General features: G+C 36.0%; 1 protein-coding gene across 1 annotated transcript; it reads right to left on the bottom strand.

Moving 5' to 3' along the window:
- Window positions 1–1,130: 1,130 nt before the first annotated feature.
- On the bottom strand, window positions 1,131–17,840 carry Atp6v1g3 (ATPase H+ transporting V1 subunit G3). The gene is made up of 3 exons (XM_020154012.2): window positions 17,684–17,840; window positions 6,897–6,997; window positions 1,131–3,156 (listed from the first exon to the last, which is right to left on the bottom strand). Exons 1-3 carry the CDS (start codon window positions 17,763–17,765, stop codon window positions 2,983–2,985), a joined length of 357 nt encoding a protein of 118 aa, XP_020009601.1. The 5' UTR covers window positions 17,766–17,840; the 3' UTR covers window positions 1,131–2,982.
- Window positions 17,841–27,314: the final 9,474 nt, after the last annotated feature.

The raw sequence follows: 27,314 nt of genomic DNA, 5'->3' as shown, positions 1-27,314 counted from the left end.
AGTCACTGAGAAATTAACAAACACTATAGTAGTGAATGAAAGAAGCTGCAAATCGTGAATGCTGCTCTTTGAAATTGGTTCAATTCCATATGTATAATTAAACGTTAAGCACTAATAGAGATCCACCATCTTGTAGATTAAAACACCAAAAAGAATATGAGGTCCAGGAAGGTTGAGCTATTTGCCAGTGGGACATAGAGAGCACGGGTCACAGGCAGGACCAGAGGCACAGTCTGTCAACACCCCATTCTCATGTCTTTCTTCTGGGGGGGATTGCCACTTTACATCTAAGAAAAATCCTATTCCAACTTTAATGTGTCTTTAAAGTCCTTAGAACCCCAAAACAATTCTAGGTCCTTGCAGACACAAAAAATTTACTTAACCTAGTATTTAGATAATATACTGAAACTTCCCATCTAGAAAACTGACATTTTGGTTTTCATGAGATCAAACAGAAAATGAAATCTTATGGTGTAAGGTAAATCACTAGGTGTGTTTTTCCAAATTATCTTTCGACATGGTAACTTTTCAAATGGGCAGTTCTACTTATTATTTTATATATCTAAGCTCTGTAGGATAAATTAATTGAATTCCCCAAGTCTGTGTTGAAGTGGAAATTCTCCATGACTGGCCTCAGTTTTGGGAGACTTGACTTGCTGTCTATTCTCATTCTTAAAAACAATGACTGAAGTGTTCTAGGAAGGCGTGGTACCTTTCTGTTCATTAATAGAGGATCCAATTGTCTTTCTCATAATGGAGAAATCTACTACATAAAACCGAGATGCTAGCCAGGTGCAAGTAGCTCATGACTTTAATCCTATTTGAGAGGCTGAGATTTTGAGGACCTTGGTCAGAGGCCACCCTGGATAAACAGTTTGTGAGACTCCATCTCAACCCATCACTAGGTGAGTTGACACACATCTGTCCATCCTAGCAACAGTGGGAAGTGTACATAGGAGGATCACGGTGCAGTCTTGACTGGGGAGGGCAAAATGTGAGATCCTATCTCCAAAATAATCAGAGCTGAAAGGGCTGAGGCATGGCTCAAGTGGTAGAGTGCCTGTCTTATAAGGGCAAAGCTCTGAATTCAAACCCCAGTACCAAATACAGAACAAAATGACAACAAAAGACTGAGGAACTAACTAGATTTGTTTTCATCATTTCGAAGGTTGGGAAAGTAAGGAAACAAATGGAACTCCAGTTTTCTTTCATGCATCTTAATGTGAATACAAATCTGAGATATTAAGATATGGGGTAGAATGGTAGCAAAATTTGTTACTTTTATTTGTACTGGAATTAAACATTTCCTGTACAAATTACTTGAAAACCAAAGACACTTGGTATCCGTGATTCCTAGTGATGCATATGCAGAAACTTACCTAGGAACAGAAGGGAATTAACATTGGCTTCACATTGCCAGGGTAAAACCCGGTGCACTGCAGAATTTCTCAAGCAACTCTAGCTGAGGTCCTTAGACACCCATGGTCATTTGTAACTGGGGACACTTCTCCCACAATAAGACTGAGATAATTTATACATTGAACTAACAAAGTACTAAGCACTTTAGAAGTGAGCTTAGTTATTACAGAGGCTGAGCTAATGGTATACTCACTCATTATGCCTGGGAATTCACTTCTTTACTAAATCAGGTTATCACGTTTTTTTCTTTTAAAAATCTACTTGAATGAGACTTGTACCTGGTTAGTTGAAGTCATGGAATCCATTTCTTTCAAAATGATTATGTAACCCATTATTTCTGTCTCTGCATGTGTCTTTTCTCTTCATGCATTTTTTAGTTTTTTTTTTTAGCTAGTGGTGACATTTTATGGTTTCTTCATTGATTAATGAGTTCAATAAAATCCTTGACATGTTCACTTTAGATGTGTATAAGAATATTTCCTTTTATTTTCTACATTTTATGTATCTTTTTCTCCTAAGTGTTCTCTAACAAACCAGTATTACTTTCATAAAATTTTAAAAAAATTGTTAAATCACTAATACACTTCTAAGAATCTTCCTTAAGAAAATAATCAGAGATGTGCATGAGGATTTCTTAGGATGTTCAACAAAGCATTATTTATGAAAGAAAAATTGTAAATAATCCAATTATCCAGTGACAAGAGAATGATTACATTAAATTATGGTATTGAGAATAAATAATATCTCATGTTTTTAGGAAAAGCCTAGTTGTTTTGTAACCATGGGAACAAGTACCACTATAGCTGGGTGTTAAACTCTTTCTGTCAGTCAGTGTAACTTGCTTCATTGAACACATTTTGTCAAACAAGCCAATCGGTGACAGGCTATCTAAAAGTCAACCAATCAGGAATGGAGTCAGTCCAATAAATACCAATCAATCAACAACAACAACAAAAAAAGAAAGGATGTTGAATTTTAACACAGGCTTTTTCTGTATCTCTTGAGATGATCAAGTGGTTTTTGTCTTTGCTTCTGTTAATGTGCTGTATTACATTTATGATTCACGTATGATTCCTGGAATGCAGCCTACTTGGTCATGGTGTATGATTTTTTTGATATGTGATTGAATTCAGTTTGCCATTATTTTATTGAGGATTTTTGCATCTATGTTAAAAAGAAAAAAAAAAGAATATTTCCTTTAAAAATCGTCTCTTAACAACCACATCTAAGATCACATCTTCTTAATTGATAAAAAGAAGAAATAAGAAAAAAATATCTTAAAAGGGCTGTCATGACTATTTTCCTTTCAAGTGTCAAAAACATGTTACTTTCTATCCTTGACTTGCCACAAGTTAAATGACAAGATCTTAACTATTACCAGGAAAGATAAAACCATTTTTAATCATCTTTTAAAATCAGTGTCTATATGTGAATTTTGTCATATTGAAATTTGTAAATATCCAGAAAATTTCAGATTAAATTTCACATTCCTTAACATAAACATGAATCCCTAAGCAAGTGGGAGGCACCCACACACCACTTATCGCACAGGGTGATGGACGTTTAGCTGGTGGCTCTGTAGTTCACGTGGATTTCTGGTTTCATGTCACACACCATGCTCAGAAGCTGTTTAATGACACCTTCCATGCACCTATTGTAGCTTTTGTTCAGTTCTTGAATCTTCTCTTGTGTTTGCTCTTCTATTTCACCTGCGAGATCACTCTGAGAGCCCATTATCTACAAAAACAAAAGGTGATATTCATTGTATCATATGTCACATTAAAATTTATTATGAACTTTATTATTTTAAAAACTTGTATCTATTTATTGATGTCATTCTATAGTGTAAACATTATATGCTTTTTTCCAGAATTTCTTTTAGGGAGCAGACAAGGTCACTAAGAACAGGAGTGTTCAGGACAAACTTTCCTGAAAGTGGAAACAGCCTATCAGGTCATTTTCACTTCTACTTGACATCACACAGTACAGGTTACAATCATTTTACCATGTTCAGAAGTTCTCATATCATCTTTCCATGTGTGTAACAACTTCCAATCTATTCTTGTATCATTCCTATTGCTTACTTTCTGAATTACAAGTCTAAAAGATAAAGTTGAAGGAGACCATTAAACCATGTTTGCTGATTTTTAAAGAGAAAATAACTGGTCTTTCTATTGTTAAAATACATTATTTGACCTCATTTCTTCTTCAGAGGATGCAAGTACAATACTTTGTCTAAAAGGTTTACATGCTCAGATGTGTATGTATGCATGAATGCGTCTGTGACACACCATGCTCTGAAGCTGTTCAATCATGCTTTGCTGTACTTGTAGTTTTCACTCAAGTATTGCATCTTCTCTAATGCTTGTTTCTCTATTTCACGGTTTAGGGATGGTAGGCATTGACTATAACCTGAGAAACTGTACAATGATTATATCTCTTATCAGAAATATATGTATAAGAGGTTTAATCTTGAGAATTTTAGTGCCGATTGAGTTCTTGCAAGTTGACATGTACTTTTTCACTTAGTTACTTACCAGTACTTGAGCCCAGTGTGCTCATTGTGTGGACATTGAACTGAGTGATCTCCTCATTACCTGTGTTCTGTTGAACAGACTGGCAGAAGCCTGCTACCAGAACTCTGGGAATGCTACGTAAGTTAGAAGTTGATAATTCCGTGTGTCATCAGACATCTGGTGTAAGGGTATGACTTAGGACTTCCCAGTACTAATTTCAAAACCAGTGTTGAGAGTGACTTGTAGCCATGCAACTGAATGTCTGATGATGGTAGGAAGATCTTCCAAAATTCAATAACTTTGAATAACAATTTCTAAGTTGTTTAAATGATCCAGTTTAAAGCTTAGCAGAATTTTAGTTCCCACTGTCATAAGCAAAAACAATTTCTACTCTCAATTTTTGATTGTTTCAAGCACATAAAACTTCTAATTCTTAAAGAAAAAAATATAAAAAACCTTCAGTGTGTCCAAGGAAGACATTATTCGTTCTTTTTTAAAGGTTCATGGGCCATCTAGCTTTGACAAAAGATGTAATTTTCTGTAGTTCAGGAAGGAGTACAATGGCTCACACCTGTAATTCTAGCTACTTGGGATGTGGAGATTTGGAGGATCATGATTAAAGGTCAGCCCTGAACAAAAGCTAGTGAGACCTCATCTCAATAAGTTAGCTTGATGTGATGGCACACACCTGTCATCCCAACTACAGAAGAAGGCATAGGTAAGATTGTGTTCTGAGGCTGGCCTAAGCAGAAACATGAGGCCCTCTCTGTGAAAAAAAAAAACAACAAAAAAAAACTAAAGCAAAAAAGAGCTGGGGTTGTGTCTCATGTAGAGTGCCTACCGAGTGAGTGCAAGGCTCTGGTTAAAACCCCAGTGCCATCAAAGCATTGTTTTTCTGTGTAGTCCAGATTTGTTTTGGACAATATAATATCTTCTTCGGTAGAAGATGCTGCATTGGGTATCAAAGAGATAAATAAATCTTTGATAAAGTAATATTAATTCGTACATAACCCACATTGGCATTCCTGCTTTTGTTAATAAGTTGGAGAATTTGAAAAAACAAATATATTGACAAGAGCTAAAAAGCAACAAGAAAAAGGAAGATCAGAGTGTAATCCCCACAGCAGACAGAAAACTGACTTCTGAGGTCCTCCTGAGCCCACTCATTGCCCTGGGTTAATGATGACGAGACTTCATACTGAAGCAGCAACATGGCAGACACACGGAGGGCATGCCAAGAGGAGAAAATCAGCAGTAATGGCTTTGCAACATGCTAAAAGTAGCAGAGATTTAAACATGATGGCTTTTCAATGTGAGCTTTTGATCAGCTGACTACAAAATTGGCCTTGAATTTGCATTATAAGAATGATGAGGACTTTCAATTATTGTCCAGAGCAGAAAAGAAATTTTGAGCCAGATTTGTATCTGATAGGATTCTTCTGGAAAAATAGTATTTCAGGAGGTTTAACCCAAGCACTTTTGAAATCCTACATAGAGTAATCAGAGCAAATTGTCAAGGGAGGCTCTATTTTGTCATTATGATGACAGAATTCAACAGGAAAGAAAAGGCTACAGAAGAAATGTAAAGTCATTATTTTGGTAAACTTTTAATGAATGCCTGCTATGGGGCAGACATTGCTTTAAAGTATAGGAAAGTAACAGAGAACAAAAAATCTGCTATTTTTGTGATTATACTCCAGAAGGAGAGAGAAGCAATAAACAAAAAGTGTCAGGTAATGACAAATGCTATAAGAAAAAAGACTGTACTATCCATTTCTTTTATGATTAAAAGAGAGGCAGTTTTAGATAAGGTGATCAGGAAGAGAAGCTAACAATTGAACACAGGTCAAAGAAAGACAAATATATCTAAAAGAAAAGTATTATAGGGATTGAGAATGGTTTGTGCAAAGGCCCTGTGGCATTGACATGTTTTGTCTAAGGAGGAAGACTAGTGTGGCTAATCTATGACGATGTCAAGGACCATTCATGGAGTACTGTACACACATCCATCGACTCAGATTCTAGGATTTCCTTTTCCAAACACTGATAAGTAGAATTTATTTTTGCTGACTGCTCTACTTTATCCTAAGAAGGTTTTTTTGTTTGAAGAAAGAGCTTACTGGAAAAAGTTTTTTTCTACAACTGGCTCCAATTTGTTTGATTCTACATGGACTCCTTATGTGTTACCATTAAAATAAAAGTAAAAAATGAAGTGATTTCCAAACTCTTGGAGTTTGTTTCGCAATATCAGACTTCTGAACAGAGCTTTATTTATATTTGTAATGAGGCTTTCTTTTGATCCTCATTGCAACATGGAAAGGAAGATGTCATCTGTGAAAATCCCAAGCACTTATTTTTTTTTTTTACTGTAAACTTGCAGACATTTGGAAAATGACAGACTAGGAAAAAAGTGTTTCTTCACATTTAAATGAAAAAATTTATTGAATAAAGGTGTGGCCAGTTGCAAAGTATATCATAAGGAAATACCAGAAGGCTGTTTAAAAATTTGCAACAATAGCTACTTTGCTAATTTGTACACCTTACATCCACTAATGGAAACTTGGCCCAACAAATGCATCCTGCATCTTAGCAGAAACACTGTTTGATTCTACCAGTAACATGAATAAACAAAGATTGCATTTTGTGAAGGGTTTTTTTTGTTTGCTTTTGGTCAATAGTTTGTGGTAAGAATAATCCTTTAGTCAGCTCCTCGAACTTGTGTAATTGAGAATATGATTTTAATACACATTATGTATTACATAACAACTATTGGTGGACTTTTATATAGCAAATTTTTTAAAATGCCTTGAAAGCAAAAGTGTAAAATTTGTAGTTCTGTTATGTTGAAATGTTTAGGATGTAGTGTGATTTTACTTTTGGTATTTCCCCCAGTATTCTACCTTACATGTTCTGAATATTAATACATTGTGTGCAGCATAGAATCGAGTTGATCTTCCTTACCTTAGATTGCTTCAGCCGAAACTCCTTATCTCTCTGCATTCTGTACTGGTCAATTTCAGCCATTGCTTCTTCCTTAGCTTGCTTCAATCTCTTCCCTTTTCCTGAAAATTAATAGTGACATAGAAGGAACGCTATTCCCTTTTCAATATACATGGAACTGCAAACTTCATTTTTTAAAAAACATGAGTGAGTTGTCCATTTTGGGGGGAACTTTCTTTCCTAGAGTGTCAATCTTCATTTAAAGACAAATATTGAACATTTTCTTATTTTTTCTATGGGCTGCTTTAGAACATGGAAATGACAACTTTCACACTTACATGTTTAAATAAAATATCTGCCCATTTATTCACAGCAGCCACAGCCAGAACAGATTTTAGCTGTCACTTCCTTGAAAAACGTTATTTGGTCAGATTTGCTGTCCTGATTTGCCGCCAGGAATCCTTCAGTCCACACCAACTGGATCCTATTTAACACTGGCACATCTCCAAAATCGCTACAAATATGCAATTCAGACACTATCAAACTGACTTACAATTTTTTAAAACATTTTATTGGGATTTTTTTTCTTACCGTTTGTTGCTCTAGAATGTCTGATCAAGCCCCACAACACATCAAAGTAGATTTTTTTTTTTTTTTTTAGTAGTAGCTTTCTCTGAGGGGGACTTGAAAGTAGCTATAAAACCAATTGTATTTAACGGTTAGGAGATTTAGTGAAGTAGCCCTTTTCCTTTATTAAGAGCAGAGGTGTAAACCTTAAGTCAGCAGACAACAAAGTAGATGAAAGTTTTAGACAAACACAATACAGTTAGAATCATTAGTTAAGCAGATGAATTCTTTTCACAACCAGAATAAATTTAGGGGAGGGTTGTAGGTTAATATTAACTGCTGCTATGTCCTCTCCTTCAGGGAGTTGGGCAATCATGCTTTGTAATAATTAAAACTTTTAAGAAACTCTGAACTGTATGAAAATTCTTCTTTCTCTGAATCTATTGTCTTTCAAGTTCAGTAAACTGCCTTGATTTTTTTGCTCATTCAATATGGCTTATTTTCTCTGACAATGTCTCAGGTTTTGGTTTATAATTTTTGTTGTTTGATATAAAAGTCTTCATATGAAGTAGACTTTGAAGTAGATAACTTTCTTATTAAGTGGGATGAGAGAAAGTCTTGATAGGAATTTTTATCTATCGTCTGTCTGTACATTCATGTCCTTATAGCACTTGAGTATAGATTGTCTCTGAATTTCTCTCCCTGCCAGGTATGAGTTGCTTTGATAATCACCAAATATGTATTTGGAATAAAGATAGATTTTCTGAGTTGCAAACTGAAATGTGTCTCCTGCAATGCCTACCACCCATGAATGGAACTGGTAAACCTGGCTTAGACTAGCAAGTTGGCTCTGTCTCCACTCTTTAGAATCCAAGATCTGGTGGAAGCTAGGCTCTTCTGCTGTTTGAGGTGTTAGGGAATGTTGCCAGTAATCCCTGACTTTTTCCTGTTTAGGTAATGCTCACTGCTATTTTGTACACTCTGATTCCTTCATTCTCCACAGTTCTAACCATTTTGTGGCAACAAACACATCCTATTCACAGAGATTCTCTGTGAACAGAACAGATGATGTGTTGGTAATACAAACTATTCCTTGATCCCAAGCCAACTTTCTTATCTCTGCTTGTCATTCATACCAGGACAGAATTATAAAACATAATACCTTAATATTAGGAAAGTTCCTAGTAATAATGGGTTGTGCTATATATAGTTATTTTATAAAATAAATCACACAAAATATCATTACTCTCCATCTTAATTGCAGGATCTGTAAAAATGCTGGTTGCAAAGTCACAACTCTAGCACTTAAAAAAATTTAATGATATAAGGAAAAGCTCTGTATCCCCTACCCCTAAGCAGAAGCCAGCGCTCTACTAAGATGCTGTATATTAGTTCTGTTGCACAGTGACAGGCTGAGAGTGTGTCTGTGATTCCCCTGTCACGGCACCAGTCACCTGCTGGTTCTCATTCAATTAAATAGGAGAGCCACAGGGAAATCGCTGCTGGCGCGGCAATTTTCTGGCTAGACTCAGCAGCTGCTGCTGTGTGAGTGCCTGCATATGCTGTACCTGATTTGATCCAGTGGAAGAAATGGGAGCCTAAAGCCTACTGCTGGGCTAGAGGTAAAGCAAAATGCTCACATCAAATCCATTCATATTAACCTCTAGCTTGCTTCTCCCTCTCTGGAGGAAGATTGCCAGACTTTGAAATTACACCTATTTCCTCTTAGGCATCAAAAACAGTTGCTACAAACCACAAGGAATTCATTTTCTGATTTTTGATATACTTATCAAGCATTGGGGTGACCCTATGCTTGGGACAGTATAGATAACAACAGTTGAATAAAATTCCTACAAGGACGCATAGACCGATCAGGCTGAGTGTTCTCATTTGTGGCTTTGCAGACATGTTTATCTTATGCATTGTGATTTTAAACAATCACAATGAAAAAGAAAGAGAAAAAGGGGTGGGGGAAAGGTTTGGATAGATGTTTAGGTAACTTGTTGAGAAAGGATTAAAAATATCAATTTTGGGGAAGTTAAAACTGATTTTTGTTTAGGAGTCAGAGGGTAATATTCAAAGATAGGAACTTTCTGGCTTTCTGACTAAGTGAACTGTGTGTGCCACGATGCCAGGCTTACCCAATAAGAAATTTGCCCTGTTGCTTGGATTGCTAAATTGGTATTGGGAAGATGAGACTTCATTTATCATCTCTGAAGGAAATCAGAATTGTACACAAGACACCACTACAATAAGACTTTAGATGCTTTAATTCTGGGAAAATTATGAAGAATTTCTGCACCTGTAAAACAGAACTAAAAATCTCTACAAAGTATCACTGGAAAGATTAGAAAACATACATATGAATTGTTCAACAAAGAATAGCTATTTAATGATTTTGAGTCATTATTTGGAAAATAGGGTGAATTTTTGCTAAGAAGGAAAATGAATCTGAAGATCAAAGAAGCTCCTAGAGGCTTCCTGAGGACATCCAAGGAGAAGTCATCAAAAGAAGCCACCCAGATAGGCTGGACTCTAAGAGGAAGGTCTGGAATGGAGAAGGGTTTGCATGTTATCATCTGGGTTTGCCCTCGTGCTAATCATAGCAATAGAGATCGCACAGAAATCAAGGGATTGTGTACAGAATGAGGAGAAAAGATGGCTACTTTTTCAAAATGGAGAAATATCAACATGTGACCTTACCGAAAAGGAAGAGGATGCTCAGGAGGAGCCTGAGAAGAGCAGGGGAACCAAAAGTTGGAAGAGAACATCACAAGAAGAATGTGGCCAACAGTATTAAAGCTTCAGAAAACTGAAATGAAACAATTAATCCATTCACATTACTGTAAAGTAGCACACACTATCTATATCTATGGCTATTGCAGAAAAATTCTCAAACATCTTGTCCCAGAGTCTGCATTCTGAATGTACTTCAAGAGAGAAATAGAAATAGACAGTACATAAGTATTATGATAGGAATGTTGAGTAGGAAGAATGTTGACTAGGAAAGATGTTATTTGTAGGAAGAAAAAAAAGAGTTCAGGGGTAGACAGAAATGGTGGTTAGGTTTAATTTAGATAGATGAGCTCTCTTGGATGAAATGATATGTGGGCAGATACTTGAAGGAATAAAGCAAAGGGTCATTTGGACCTGAATGGGAAGCTTGATCCAGGTAGAGGGAACAGAAAGTGCAAAGGCCCTTGCTCAAGGATTAGCAAAGACACCATCTCTTTGCCACAGCAAAGAGAACAGGGTGGCTAAAATCAGGAGATGACGACCTACAGGTAACCAAATCATATAGAGCTCACAAGGCACAATAAGAATTTGGAGCTCTGTGATGCTAACTCCATGAAGGATTCTTAGCTAAGGTGTAGCACCATACTATTTATTATTTCAAAGGGCTATTTGGCTGGTATAGTGAAAATAGACTGTCATGGTAAGGGAGTAGCATGAAGATTGGCGTTGTGAGGTTGACAAGAAGAGGTTCTATATAATTTGAAGGTAGAGGAATTGATTGAGAAGCATGGGGGAAAGAGATGAGTCCATGATGACCCCAAAATGTTAATCTGAAGGTGGAGTCAAGAATTTGGTGTTTTTGGAATGTCTATTCAAAATCCAGTAGTGATGCTTTCTCTGAAGAAAGAGATCAGAGGAGCAACTAGGGCTAGAACAAGTTTGGAATCATCAGCATGGAGCCAGGATATAAAGCCAGGGGATTAGATGAGATCACCTAAGAAGTTACCTGCAGAAGCATAGGAAAACAAGTCCAAATTGGGGCTAATGTTAGGTATGTAATGATGCAGGAACCCAACTGTGAGACTGGTGTCCTCAAGTCTAATGAAGGAAGAGTTTAAAAGATGATGGGGGATTTAATTGTGAATAGGATGTGGAGTTAACATCAGGTGTAGAAACACTGGTGATTTGGCAAGAGGAGCTTTGGTGGAGTTGTAAGAACGAAAGTTCAGAGGGAAATAGAAAGAAAAAAGTGTAGGCACAGAGAAAATAGGCAATTTCTTTGGGAAGTTTGCCAACAAATTGGTACAAAAAAGTATGCTAAGGGCTCAAGGTGGTCAAGTGGAGTTGACCATTAGAGAGTGTTTTGAATTTCATTGTGCCACAAAGGACATGTGAATTGGGTTTTATTTGGGAAGGATTGTCTATGAAGATGTGGTAACATTAGGGTGAGGCCATACTTGATTAAGATGGGGCTTAAAGCCAATGACTGGCTCTTTGTAAGGAGAGGGAGATCTGGACAAGAAGACCCAGAGACTCAGCAGACAAGAAATAAGGACGAATGATGAAGGTGGCAAAGATTAGAGTGATGCACCTCCAAGTCCAAGAGCACCAAGGTTTGCTGGTACCACCAGAAACTTGAGGAGAGACATGGGATGGTTTCTCCCTCAGGTCCCAAGGAGGATTCAACCTGCCAGCACCTTGCTTTTGGGCTTCTGGCTTCCAAGGCTGTGAGAGAATCATTTTCTGTCATTTAGAGAGACTTAGTTTTATCATTTATTACAATAGCCCTAAGAAATTATGCAGAAGATTCAGTGAGGAACACAGACTACGGTGACAGTTGGGCACTGGAGACAAAGCCAGATACCCTAGCAGGGTGGAAAGAGAAAGTGTCCGAATGAATGAGCCTCCTGACAAAGATATACATAAGCAAAGCAGAGACCAAATTGGTTTTTCATGAAAATAAAGGATACTTTGGAAATGTTTGGCTACTTCTGTTGCTGATAACTTATGTTCTATTCTACCACTTAGAAAAATAAACCTTTCCTGGCTCTTTTTCCTGGATTATAATAAAGTAAAGCTGATTCAAAGAGCACCATTATTTTTCCCAATCACTGCAAATTTTGGAAAAAGAACTAAATCAACAAGAAGAAAAAGAAGCAACTTCTCCTTCGGTGACTGATAATGCTAAGCCTCTCTTCTGACCCGGTTTCCCTTCATCTCTTTGCTTTCTTCTACGTTTACATTTGCTTTTCCTTCACTTGCATTTTCCTTTTAAAAATCATAACAAGTATTTTTGTGTAGATGTTGGATTACATATAACCAACCAAATGCTATTAGTAGACAAAAATGTTCTGTAGTTTAGTATTACCCACTCAAAGAAATGAAAGTCCAATATACTTACAAATAAATACCCCATTAGTCTGTGGACTATAAAGAAAGAGGAAGTATTTACAAGCCTACAAAACATGCAAGACAGGGCCATGAAATCCTAATATAACGACTTTGATTTTATTAGTTTATTAAAAGTCATGTCTTCAAGATCCAAAACATCTACTTGCAGAGTGATGAATTTATTAAATCAAGGTGCTTGTTTAAATAATTCTGAATATGTGCGGATTTGGGAATAAATAGAGGATTTGCTGATCTAAAGTATGTTACACACACATATTTATACATATATGAAGGTAGCATAATGAAACCCACAAAACACTGTTTGAAAAGGGGGGAAAAAGAAGGGAGTTAAGGAAATATAATAGAAGGGTGAACTTGTTCTAAGTACACTGTACATACATATGGAATTATCACAATGAACCCCCCTTGTATTATTGCCATATGTTAATAAAAATAGTAAAAGACCAAAATGTAGTATATCCATATAACACAAAGTTGTTCATCAATAAAAAGAAATAAGGTACTGAAAAAAACATACTGGTTTTTAGCATTCTATACACTTACAAAAATGTTATTACTTATCTGTATTATTGTATTAGCTGATGAATTATCTGAGTAAAAATATTTTGGGGGCATATGTTTTGTGCCAGAGTATAATTCAACAAAAGAACTCCTCAGGGACCATGCTTTAAAATCATCAGGACTCTATTCTTGCGATGTTCTCCAAAACTGAAATTATTTCTATTAAGTGCTAGAGGAATATTAATAGCAGCTGTTGGTGGAGCACCTGTTATGAACTAAGTGGTATCTTCAGTCTTTTATAAGTGTCAACTCAGGTACTTGTGACTACTCTACAACATAGGTACTGTCCATATCTCTATTCTGAGACTAAGAGGTGACCTCCGTGTGATTGCACAGCTGTGCAGGGCAGCTCCAGACAGTGAGCACCGAGCACATGGTCTTGGTAGAATGCTGGGCGTATGTGTCCTTGTCTATAGTTCTTAGGATATTTAAAATATTCCTACTTGTTCAGTTTTTCTCATGTCAAAATTTGGAGATTTACATTTGTTTATCCTATCTTTCAGGCTACATTCTGTAATACAGTTTATAATTATAATTTTTAGTTACTGTTTCTTTACAGCTTTTAAGGCAAGAGAGTTTGACTATTTGTGGCTGAGGTTACAGTGTGTGTTAGGAAGTGATTCAGGAATACGGGTTCTTAATGTGATGATGAGTCACACGCGCTTGAGTGTTTCAAATGTTAATGCAGATTTCCAGAGTTTTCCAAGTTTGTAATGGGAGTAAATCTCATAGATGATCACAACTAAAATTGTTACATATTTCATATAAACACACATCTCCCTTTCTCCTGATGATGATGGTACCTTGAATTTCTAATATTATTCTGATCAATGGTTTAGCTCAATACCTAGTCCTGGACCCCCAGGGCAGATCTGTGATATTCTGTTGTAAAAATGTAACTTATCTTGGAGCAATATATCTTTAACTTTTATGTATTGACAAACGTACAACCTATTGGATAAAAAACAAGTTCAAGAAAAATAATTTAAAGTTTTCCAAATCTAATGTGATTCCAAATAAATGCAGTAAGACTATTTTGGTATAAAAACGTGTGAGAGTTTTAATTAGTTAATATAGTATAATCTTTGTTTAGTGAACAGAAGCAAATCACTGAGCCTTTCATGTCAGCTGGAAGCTACCAAAGTTCCCCCGTGAAGTAAATGTAGACCCAAAACTTTCAGGAGGTCTAAAAAGGAGTGAGACTAGATTGCTCATTTCTACTCTATTCCATTCTTCTATTGTTATTATTATAGCACTACGTATACTATATTAAAATAAAAATAGCTACTTTGTTATCTAATTTAGTATCTTATATATTTTTTTCTTATCATTCAAATACAGTTGTTACTGGATAAATAAATAGAAAAATACAGATATATAATACCTTATTTTTATTTATTATAAGAAAATTATACTGAAGTTCAGTGATGCTAAATAATTTATATTAAGAAACAGATATAAACTCAAGCCCATGGTTTTGGTACCTTGCTGCCTCATATTTTGACTTTTCAAACTTGGGCACAGCCCAGCCGTCCCCTCTCAAATACTCTCTGTCAGCGGCTGTGAGGGTCTTGAGAGCAGGGACCTGCATGCTCTGACTCCACAGGGACAAGACCTGAATTCCTGATACATCCAGTCCACAGTCTCTTATCTGATTCCTTAAGGTTTATAAACTTTATCATGCAACAGTTTGGCTGAGATCTCAGACAGTCCTCCTTAACAGACTATAGTAAGTTATTTGTACCTTGTTCATCTTGAATTTTTCTAAAACAATTAGCAATGTAAATTACTGTGGGTCGTTTTCTCTTTTCTTTTCCCCTAGCCCCTTCTTGTATTATTGTTACTTTTAAAATCACTATTATTTTTCTCAATCATTACAAATATTAGAAAAAGAATCATTAGGAAAAAAAAAATCAAGCCTACTGAAGTAGACACCTGAGTTTCTGATGGATTTAAGAAAGAGAAAGTGATGGGGACCTTCTACAATGGTGTTCTTATCAATCTTCATTCTGAATTTCTATTCTGCCTTAATCTATATGTAATATTTTCAAATGAATCTATTTATAGAAAAATTAAAGGGTAATGATTTTTTAAAAATGGTTTGTGCTCATACCTCTCATGTCATTATTTTATCTCGCTGTGGAGTTCACTTAGGAAGAACGTGCTCTCTGCTGATCATGTGTACATCAACATGGTAAGGAACTACTAGGCACTCAATAAGTTCTTAACAAGTTAAATGAGTGAAATAAAAACTACTGAAATATGAGGGAAACTATGACATGCCAAGCATATAAAGCAATATTTCTATTTTGCCATAAGACACTTAAGAACTGAGTATGGTAGGTTCTGTTGTCACTAAACTGTGCTTAAACTGCTACCTGTTGATACCTAGGAAAAAAATTGCACTAAGTAAAAATTATCCTAAAGCCTCATAACACTGATATTCTCTATAAAACTGAGTGCAGGGTTAGCTGAGGATAGTCAAAGTGTTCTTCAAAATTTGCTGAAAACTGGAGTTATTTGCTAATAGTGGTTAAGTATTCTGTTCAAGTGTACATGAGCTAAGGTACAGAACACTGAGGGAAAAAACATGTATCTTTAGTTATTGGCAGATAAAGCGAACATTTTATACACAAATAATATACCGTCTTTTCGGTAGTGACTTCTGAGGGAAGGGTGTCCAGGACAGCATATTTTTAGAAGGAAGATAAAGAAGTTTGGCGTTTATCTCCATTTTATCTTCAAGGAATGTTGCTTTTAGTGGTTTCCACTCTTCAACAACTACCATGATTAGAGATATTTTTTCTCTAATGACTTTGAAAACCAAGAATTAATTAATCTATAACATTAGTTACATATGTGCTCGATATTGTCCTTTTGTTTCTTCCAGAATTAGGAAACAAAGTCAACATAAATTACCATAGATCAACTCTTCTGGAAGTTTTAAATGTGGTTAAGGAAATTTGAATAAAAGTATCAAAGTATTCTATACAGTTTGAAACAGCAAGTCCTGGACTGCTTTGTTTTCTAAGTTACTGCATTCATAATGTCTTTCAGTCATTTGTATGGTTTGTCGTAGAAAAAGAAATTGAGAAGTATGTAATGATAATGTACTCATTCTGCCGTTATCTTTCTCCTTCTTTCCTCTGCTCTCAACACCACTTAGAGTCCTCTTCTTTGGCTTCCTGGTGCCCACACTGCTAAGTGTTCAGGAAGTCAATTTATCTTGAGAAAGGAAATGATTTGACCATGGTTAAAAACCCTAGAGGACTGAGTGGTGCTACCTGACTCCTTCTTTTGCATCCAAAGAGTTATATAAGCAACAATTTTAGGTCATAGCTGCTCCCTTCTTACTGGCTTTGAAATTAATTGCAGACACAGGACAAACAATCATGAAGATGAGTGACCATACAAATCATGGTAAATTAAATAATGAGGTGACATGAAATAGGAGAGTGGAAAAAAAGTACAGACGTTGGCCTAGGAAACCTGAATTCAAAATATACACCTGCAACATGTTAGTCTGTTCATTATAAAAGCTATGTAAATTTTGTATGTGCATTGTTTAAGATCTTGGATGGGGAATCAGGTCTTATGCAAATCCTGTTTTTCAGGCCGGCATGGTAGCTCAAGTGGCAGGAGCACCTGCCTTGTAAGCATGAGGGCCTGAGTTCAAACCTCAGTGCTGCCAAATGAAAAAGATGAAAAAAGAGCTCAATCCTGTTTTTACCATTACTCTCTATGTGAGTATGACCTTGGGCAAATTGTGTAACATCTTTTAAGTGACACTTTCTCCCTTTGCAATAAAGTTCATTATGAGGAGTAAGCTCGAGAAATACAGACCAAAATTCCTAGCACCATATTTTCTGTTTTTCAAATATAACCTTGGGCAGATCACAAATTCTCAGTTTCTGCATACATAAAACAGGAATAATATTAATACTGTATTCATATGGTGGTGTGAATATCAAAGAGAATAGGAAGAAAGTTGGGGTTTATACAGGACATTCATATGCAAGTATATAGATGCATGGCTAAATAGATAGAAAATTAGAATAAAATGGAAATAGTTTTAAAATATCAGGAATTATTGAGAGAGGGATTAAAATGAGACATTAACTGTTATTGTCCAAATTTTATGGAACTAGAAACTGATGCTTATGAAGAAGAATTTGCTCAGGTTTCCTCTCTAGTAAGCAGATTCAATCTTGAAGTCAGCTATCTCTTAATCATTTCCCGATATTGAGAAAACTGAGGTGAGGCAGCCTGAAGGAAGTTGCAGGAGCTGGGCTTAAGGCCACTTCTACATAACCTTCATGTCCACCACTTGTTCATTTAACACATGGCCTTTCAAAAGGATCCACTTTAGGAGGCTTCATCCCCACTACAGCCCCACTGTGGTTCATAGATAAGGGTTCATGTGGTAACAACAGAGTTTCAACTCAGGTCTGCCTGATCCAGAGCCCATGGTCATCTCATTCACCCTACTTTTTCATCCATTTTGTGACAATCCCCTCACAGGGCAGACTTACGCTTCTTGGCCTCTTCTAGCTTGTCCTTGGCCCTTTTTTCTGCCTGAAGGAGCTGTTGGATCCCCTGAGACTGGCTGGTCATGGCAACTTTCTCCAAGTCGGTTGGCTCCTGTGAAATCTGGGAAAGACTGAGAGGTGATTTTTCCTCTCAGAAATCACCACATACCTCAAATTGTTGTGTCAACAGTGAAACACCGGCAGTTTGTTCCACACTGGCCTGATTGGACCAGATAGTTGAGCTTCAAGGAGAGCCCAAGGTGGAATCCAGAAAAACAAGTTTAGGTCAAGATGAGGAAGTTAAGAACTTACTATTTCTGCCAACTTCAACTTTTCTGTGTGAAATAAAGTGACTTTAAAGGGCTGTTGAATCTACTGATAAAAATGAGTAAGATATCTACAGAATAAAAGTTTCCTCATCTTCCAAGACATAGTGAAATGTTTACTAAATTTATCCTTCAGGTCACAAGATCTTTCTTTGTTCTTGGTTTATGTAGTACTACTTCCAGGTCTTTACCTTTTTCCACTTTGGGGAAAATTTATTAACCTTTCGCTAGAAAGGAGATTCCTGGCTTTGTGCACAGAAGGTGGACCAGGAATCCATTCTTTCCCTTTCCAAGGGCTCAGGTGATGAGAATGAAAAGATTTTGTTTAGGTCTTGTGCTGCTCTCTTGTAATGCTTTGTTGGTGTTCCAAGCAGACCTTAGTAGAGTGACTGAATAAATAATAAGAGAAATTGTAACTGTAGTTTTGGAGGTTAAATTTCATATAACTTGGTGATTTTGTTGGGTATTGCCCTTAGATTGTATAGTAATAGCCACATATTGACTGAATTCTATCTGGTAGAGATTAGGAAAACGAGAATGTTGATCACAGTGAAGAATCATAAAGTAACATTATATGTATCTAACATTTTATTTGAAATGATTGACTTAAGAGTGAAGCCTTTTCTTTTTCTCTGCAATGACCAGCAGATTGGAGTTTCATGTATTATTGGTTTTGTAAACTATAGCTCTTCTATTGCCTCATCTATAAATGGCAGATTCAATATGCTTAAATAGGTCCATGGGTTTAAGGAAGTTTTTTTAAAAACAAAACAAGTCTGAGAGCTAAACTGTTTAAGGTTTTAATGATATTTTCCCCTCATCTTTTTGAGTTGTCTCATCCATAACCATCATTATATTATGCATATATCATCTTCAACAAATCTTTACAAGAGGAAAAGTTTTTTCCCCCCATAGGACCAGTTTTCTTTTGGCACTCTTATTTAGTCAGCTTACAAAATGTTTAGTTTTTATTGCAAAATTATGATAACTTGTACAGCTAGGATAAACAGATTTGCGAATAATCACAGCTCTTGGCAAGCATATATTACTTCTTGGTGAGCATGTATAATTCCTGCATATCTTGGATATTGTCATGCTTTACTAATTGAGAGATTGGAGCTCAATAGTTATTTCTGTGAATCCTTAAGTGGATCTTGTTATAAGCAATCTGTTTTAATCTTGTACCAACAGTATTTACTGCCTATCTCCTCAGTGGATTCTTCTGAATACAGTGTAGCAAAGAACTGTAGAGAAAGTGTAATTCAGGGGAGTGACATTAGGAGAGAAGAGAGATTAGGTAGGAAAGACTTTGTGAGAATGATTGTTCATATAAAAAATGCAGTGTGTCCTAAAAGGTAGAGGTGTCAGATATGACTTTACCATAATTTTCAACAAAGTACTTACCTAGGTTGTCACCCAGCAAAGGCTTCCTGAGTCCACAATAAACTCCAATAAACGCCTTACTGTTCCAACATTAATTTTTCTGTGTTATTCACTTTGCTTGTTGAAATTGATTTGCATAAATGATATAGCATAATTTATTTTTAATCTTCTGAGGGGACATTATGCTTTTAGAGCTTTTACTTAGAATGGAAAAATATATATTGTGTGAAATGTAAAAGCTGATTAACATCATTTCCTGCCACTGATACAAAGTAACATAAATTGATGATTTACTTTGTGACTGATTATATCACAAGCAAATTTGAACAATCAGAAGTCAGTAATGTTATAATTAAAGTTTGGCTTGACAGAGCTGCTGAACTCCAATCAGAATTCTTTACTGAAACTTTGATCATAGCAGTGATAGCAACTTTTGAAAAACTTAAATGTTTAATGAGAAGAAAGGAATTTTACAAAAAAACTGGTCCTTTCACAGTGTCTGCTCTTTGCAGTGAACATGCCATTAATCATTTCTCCTTGAAGCTCTCACAGACAAATTTTAATTTATGATGGAATATTTTTTTTTTCTTTCTCTTCATTTATGTAATGGAAGAGTCATCTGCCATCTCCTGGCACAAAAAATGCAGACAGCAGCCTACCACAGCCCTCTGGAGAAACAGAAGCAAGGTGGAGTCTGTGAGGAGGAAAAAGCTTCAGGCCCAACCCAAAGTCATGACCTATGGTGGATCTCACCCTTTCCTGATCCTCAAGTGATTGCCCTATCAGCAAAAAAGAAGGGATGGAGTAATCCACCAGGAAGAGAGAAAGAAAGCAAGGCAGTTCCTCATTTTGAGCGGGGCTCTGGGAGGAAAACCAAAAGTAACCACAGACCTATATTTGTGTGGGTTTGAAATTACATACTGGAATCTTCTGTGTAGATTAAGCTGTACTGAGCATGAACTTCTGATTTAAATTTGCAAAGTAAAATAAAGTTGAGGAGAAGTGAGCAGTATGGTGGTAGATAGACACAAAAGCCTGACTAGGGAATTCAAATTTTATTGATCTATGAAGTAGATTATTATTGTACAAATAGGTTACTTGTTATAGCTCACTCATTCCTTTTTAAAAAGAGGAGCAGATTATAGATGAGACTTTTCATTTATAAAATCAAACTTTTTTTTTTGTGGTACTGGGTTTGAACTCAGGGCCTCATGCTTGCTAGGCAAGTGCTCTACCATTTGAGCCAAAAACATTTTTGGAGGACAATAATTGTAAAAAGTCTATGTATAACCTAGATTTTGAGTGTGTTCTTCAAATATTTTGTGTTATTGAAGAATCCAACAGACAAGGATTTCTTTCTTTATTAACTAATAAAATACCAATTATGTGCCCAAAACTGAGTATGATGCTTGAATTTATTTTCCCATACTTGTTTGAGTCTCACGAATCCTATCATTTGATGGTCTGTAGTAGGTATTATTATCATGAGTCTCACTGATTTTACCAGTAAAGTAATTTAAGCTCTTACAAAGTAGGCAAGACTAGTGGTCATGAAATTATATCACAGATAACTTGAGTGACAGACCAAGGTCAGGTGACATCCTGGTGGAAGAATTGAGCTTCTCTCACAGCCAGTGATCTTACTGCCCCACAGGGCTCTTTCTCTTCCCAGGAACCATTTCCTTCCATATTTCTTTTTTCCTGATGAAAAATATGAAAAGAAAGCTCACACTACCAATTGGTATTCCACTGTGTGTAACACTACTAAGTGTGTATCAATTACAATTCTACATGCTTGTGGTAGTCAGCTTCCTATCACTGTAACAGATAACTAAGATAACAACTTATGAAAGTAAAACATTTATTTAGGCTTACTTTTGGAGGTTTTGGTCTCTGGTTGCTTTGGGCCATTGGTGAGACATCATGAGGGTACCATAAGGTAGAGCAAAACTACTTTCATTGTGACTGGAAAGTGGGAAAAAAGAGACAAAGAGAGAAGAGCCCTACAATCCCCTCCAAGGCACACTCTGTAGGACCTAAGACCCCCCCACTGGGCCCCTCCTCTTAAAGGTTCCACCACCTCCCAATAGCACTAAGCTGGAGACCCCGCCTTTAACGTGGGCCTTTAGGAGATGTTTCATACCCACACTATGGCAGTGTGTGAGTACTTGATAATAAAAATTTCAAAACAAAATGAAATTTGGCTTAACCAATGTCTCCTTGATTATTGAGGACTTCTCAAGAATTATCATTTTAATCACCCCAGATTCTTCCCATCCTGTTTATTCAGCATCTCTTGTCCTGGTTTTTCTATTTATTTTATTCTTTTTTTTTATTATACCTAGAAGTTAAAGTAAGTAATGAGTTTCTTTTCACTGGAGTGGTATAAGTCAATGTTACTATGGACAGTTTTATGTGTTAGACTATAAGAAACACAGTTATGGATGTAATTACTTATCATTTATTATTTGTATTTATTATGTTTATCATAGAATGCTATTCCATTATTTTAAATGATAAATTGAGTATCTTGTACCACATTTTAAAAACAAAAATCTGTTGAATGGAAGATGTTTTTCAACTGAGAGAGAAAATAGATACATTAGTCACAGTAACTTTGGAAAAAGGAAGTGTAAGAATCAGCATAGCATATATTTAGTTTTCTGCTCTTTGATTCCCTTTTCTAAATTCTTTCATATTTCATTTTATTAATGTAAAATGCAAAAAAGTTATAAAAATGATAAAATCTTTAAATCAAAATGTTTTTTTCTAAGTTTTTGCTGTTGAAATGTTGAAAGGTTGCTGTGAACTGCCTTTTGTTTTTACTTATCCTTAGCTTGAAAACCTTGCTTTGAATGTTTTGAATAGCTGTAATTATAAATTTAGCAAGTGTTCAGTATATATTTTTTGATTTCTCTCTTCTGAAGTTTCATTTGTGCTCAGACTTCCTCATACTGTATCTCCCGGCATTACCATATATGTTTCAGCTTATCATATGACCTTCCTTCTTTTGCCTACATTGTTAGCCCTCAAGTCTGAATAATAGTGAGAATCAAATCAATTCCTGGTTTCCTAGAGGCTTGGAGTTTCTAGGTATTTCAAAGCTACAAACTCCAATCTTTAACCGAAACCTTAAGACTTGGTCTGGATGTTTGTATAAAGCACAGTATCTTTTGCTTCACTGTTCACTACAGCTGAGTAGTAATATATGTAAAATAAGCTAAATAGTGATGATCTTTTATTTTCTCTTTATTATTAGGTAGACAAACAACTCTCCTTATTCCCATCTCTTACTGTCTGATTTTCTTCTCCCCTCTGTCCTTTGTGCACATCCACCAACCTCCTGTTGTCTCTTCAATGGCAAAAACATTTTTGTTTCCTTACTCACAATCTTCCTTCTGCCTAGAATGCCTTTCCTTACTCACAATCTTCCTTCTGCCTAGAATGCCTTCTTAGCTCTTGTTTGCCTAAAATAAAGAATTAAAAGTCCATTGTCATTGTCTACTTTAAATGACAAAGTTTCCAGTTCTCTGGGTTCTAATCGATCCTTTCTTCATCTTACACATTAAAGAATTTCACCCGTCCTTGTCACAGGATGTTCCTCAAGCTTCCCCTGCCCCTTTGGACTCACAAACTGTGAAGTCTTTGATGATAAAGATTGCGATTGTCTCTGGAAAATTTCCTTTCCCATAATGAGCAAAACAATCATTCTAAAATTTCTTTCAGATGAAGAACCACAGAGAACTCTTTACTTTGACAAACACACTTGCAGATTCTACCAATCTGTCATTTTAGGAATCAGGACATTTCTTATATTGAAGGCACAAGCATGTATTTAGCAATTATTATGGTAAAAGATAGTAAAAGTGAAAATATTTTAGTGAAATATGTTAGGTGCTTAGAACTAAGAGAAAATATTCCTAGATATGGGAAAGTGATGTAAATTGATCCTAACATTGTCTACTCTCAGAATTAAATTATATAGACTTTCCATCTTGCTTCCTGGCTTTCTTAAAGAATTTATTGCCTCTTCCATTTTTTTTCCTGAGTGTCTACAAAACATGACAGTTATTTTGCATTCAACAAATAGTCTTAAATGTCTATTCTCTGGGAAATTACCCAATGACTACAAGTTTATTCTTGACTTTGACTTGAAGACTTAAAATAAGTAACTGTAATTGGAATAGACTACAGGGATTAAAAGAATAATTTCAAGTGTAATAGAGACATTGAACTCTTCAAGTGATAGAGGGATTCCACTTTAACTGACACTATTTTCTCATTATTTCCATAAAGTGACAGGAAGGTATCATGGTAGGTCCCAGTTTTGCATCTCTTTTATAGTAATTGATGGTTTCTCTCTCCATCTCTGGTGAAAATCAACATTCCTTTTTAGGGTATGGTTCTGTGGAAAAGCTAGATAGTTCTAGCCTATAGAAGTTTTTCAGGAATTTTTTGGATAATTTCCTACAGTCTTTTTCAGTCTCTGTTCTGCTACATATGAATACAAAATTCCATTGAAGTTTCTGGGTATTTATTGGAAAGGATGGAAGCTATAATCTCAAATAGTCCCTGTTGTTTGAAATGTAGGCAAGTGCGTCTCTGCAATCTGTGTCATTCCATCTATCTGTCCACTCTTGGTTGGCTTACTTGAAAGGGTCTTTCCGGATGCCTGCAGGAAACCAACATTCTTGTTTTTTCACCCCACTTCTCTGGCTACTCCTGTTCAGTGCATTTTTTTGATTGCATCCAGGATTGAAGGCCCTTCTCTCCTCCCTCATCCAGAAGGGCACTACTCTGATTCTTTGTTTATTTTACTCTCTTTATCATAGTTATGGACCTTTTATCACCATCTGACATCTTATTTCACTTATTTATCTGTTTCCTGCCACTAAAACACTACATTCCACAAATGCATAGATTTTTTTTCCTGGTCAATCCATTGCTTTATCCTTAACTCTCTGACCAGAGCCTGGCAAGTGGTAGGGGCTTCGTAAATATTGTTGGTTGAGCAAATGAATATGAAGCCACCTAGTGAGAGGTGTCTGATTGCCGCAGCTAATCTGTCTGGAATAAATGTAACCATCCAAAGTGGAGTGCTCCATGGAGGCCAGAAGGTAAGTACACTTACTATCATATTATCTCATTCCCTTCTTTCTGTTCACATTCACCAAATATATCCTAAAGCTGAATGAGGCAGAAAAGAGGGAGAAAATGAAATGGAAAAAGTAGAGCAAAAAAGAGAGATCATTTATAATAGAGTACTCAAATCAAGATTTCTCTTACTAGAGCGAAAGTAATCTTTTAATACTTTTCTGCATTTTATTTTGTTTTATTGATTCTTTTAAATACTTTCAACAAGATTTAAACTATTTTACAATATTCTAAAATTATTGGATAAATCACTAAGTGGGGTATTTTAATTTCATACCATCCCTTTCCAGTATGATTGGATGTCGTCACTAATAAGGAACAACACAAAACTAGATAAAAGCCTGAGCTCTGGAGTACACAGAACAGGTCCAAGTCCCAGTTTGGTCTGTCCTCCAGCTGCCTTCCTCAGTTTCTTCCTTTTGAAAATAGGGCAGAAAATCAGTACCAACTTCACAGTAGTTGTGGAGACTAGTTAATATTTATAAAGTGGTATACCTTTTTTTGTCAGTACTGGTCCTTGAACTAGGGGCCTTAAGCTTGTGAGGCAGCTTCTCTACTGCTTAAGCTACACACCAAACTTTTCTTGCTTTAGTCATTTTTCAAATATAGTCTTGGGTTTTTCCCAGAGTAGCCTGGATCACAGTGCTTCTATTTATTTCATTCCTGCGGAGCTGGGCTGACAGGGATGGGCCGCTCTTCTCAGCTTATTGATTGAGATGAAGGTCTCACTATTATTTTGCCCTGGCTGGACTCACACCAGTGTTGTCCTGATTTCTGTCTTCCAAATAGCTGGAATTACAGGCTTGAGGCACTGTGTGCAGCCAGTGCTACACTTTATAAAATGATTTAAGTGCATGAATATCCAGTTCCTTGCTGTAGGCTCCCTGTGCTGTTAACCTCACTACTAATGTTTTCATGGTTTTCCATCGTATATCTTAGTCTGATAGGTCCTATTTTTTTTTTAAGATAAATGTGTTGTTTTAAGTAAGTTTTGTTTTCAAGACAAATCTCTATGGTTAAAAGGAATTTCCCATGGAATAATAACTTGAAAAAATGCTTTATTATGTGATTTACTGTAGCATAATAAAAAGTTCTATTTTTGGACTAGTTTTGAAGATTTCCAATTGTGAAAAACTATGCTTTCTGTTAACTAAAATTTATAACTAAACCCTGTTGTTAATCAAGAAGCCCCATGATCAGACAGAAAACTCAGAAGTAACTAAAAAGACTTGAAACAGTAATGAGAGAGGGTCTGAAAAAAGAAAGAAGCATGAAACTTTCTATTCTTTGATGGTTTAAGAATATCTTAATTAGAAAGGTAGATTTCAGTGGAGTTCCTGCATGTGAATGTATGCTTTATACAAACTTCTTTAAACAAATATACAACTCTGAATAGTCACTACTCTGCACAAAATAAACTGAAGGGTGACTATCCATTTATAGTTCACCTTCCATGCTTCCAAAAATCTGGACTTCTGATGGCCCAGCTCTGCTAGGTCAGGACTGAATGACTAAGTTCTGGGGCCTGAAGACCAAGACACTGAGTTCAAACCCTTGTGACTGATAAGTCGGGTGATCTTTGGCAAGTTACATAGCCTCATCTGTGAAATGCATAGATGAAACAGTGCCTAAATTATAAGAATATTATGAAGATTAAAGTGGACCAAGTATGACAAATTCCTGTCATGTTGATAGTGCTCAATACATCTTCACTGCAATAGTGAAGCCATTGAAAGAGCAGAGATGATATCAAAATCATTATGCAACCTTCTTGATTTTTACATGGCGTAAGTAATTGCAGCGAGTTCACCTAGTCCACATCTGGAATATGCAGTGTGTTTTTTTTTTCCTCTTGAGACAACATCACATGGCCTGAAAACATTTATTAAGATGATTCTGTAAAACAGAAGAAAATTCTTATTGGGCCAGTGAAGACTGCTTCTGTTAAATATTACATGTATTTGTATTGACCAAGTAACTTCCTGACAGTTCTTTGTAGAAGCCTATGAGGAAGGATCACCAAAGACCTTAACCTTTCTCTCAATCAGCATCAATACAGTTATAGACAATCCTCTGATGCCATGTCTCTTGAGCTGCCAGACCCAGTGATTTCCTTATCCAGAAAACAGAAACACCATGTGGACCATTCACCCCATCTGGATCTGCTTAGCACAGGAAGGACTTTTTCTTGAGGATTTTACTAAGATAATGATTATTGCATTATACTGTGGTTTAAAGAACTACATATGTTGGATCCATATTGGGCTTAGGTTTTGACTACACCAGACAGTAGCCAGGTAAGCTCCAAAATGTTGCTAGCATCGACTGTTTCTGCTTCTTTGTCTGCAGTGCTTACACCTGTCTTTTCCATCTTCTCTGATTATTAAGGATAATAATGAAAACATGTTTATTATAAAGACTGGACTATGTACAGTTCACAGTAAGTGGTAATTGTGTCAGTCATTAGAGTGGCAGAAGTGAAGGGATTGTAATGGCAGCAATGAGTAACCTTACTTGTTTCCTGGCATTGACTTGCAGTTTATGGAGCCATTATAGACTAACATCTACAGTTTGTCTATGTCAAGATATGAATGAAAATTCTTTGGAACCCTACAAAGTTTGGTTTTCTTGGATTTGGTTATTAAAAGCAGTATACAATAATTCTACGAATTCTGAAGTTTGGAAATTGATTGTGTAGACTCAAGAAAGGTACACAGGAAAGGAAAAGGTATTCTGGGTACTCTTTCTTTTTTGGTTTTTAGAATCAACTA

Source organism: Castor canadensis, chromosome 11 (genome assembly GCF_047511655.1).
Source record: "Castor canadensis chromosome 11, mCasCan1.hap1v2, whole genome shotgun sequence".
Lineage (NCBI taxonomy): Eukaryota > Metazoa > Chordata > Mammalia > Rodentia > Castoridae > Castor > Castor canadensis.
Note: the sequence above shows the minus strand (reverse complement) of the source record. Positions and strands in the feature narration are given on the sequence as shown.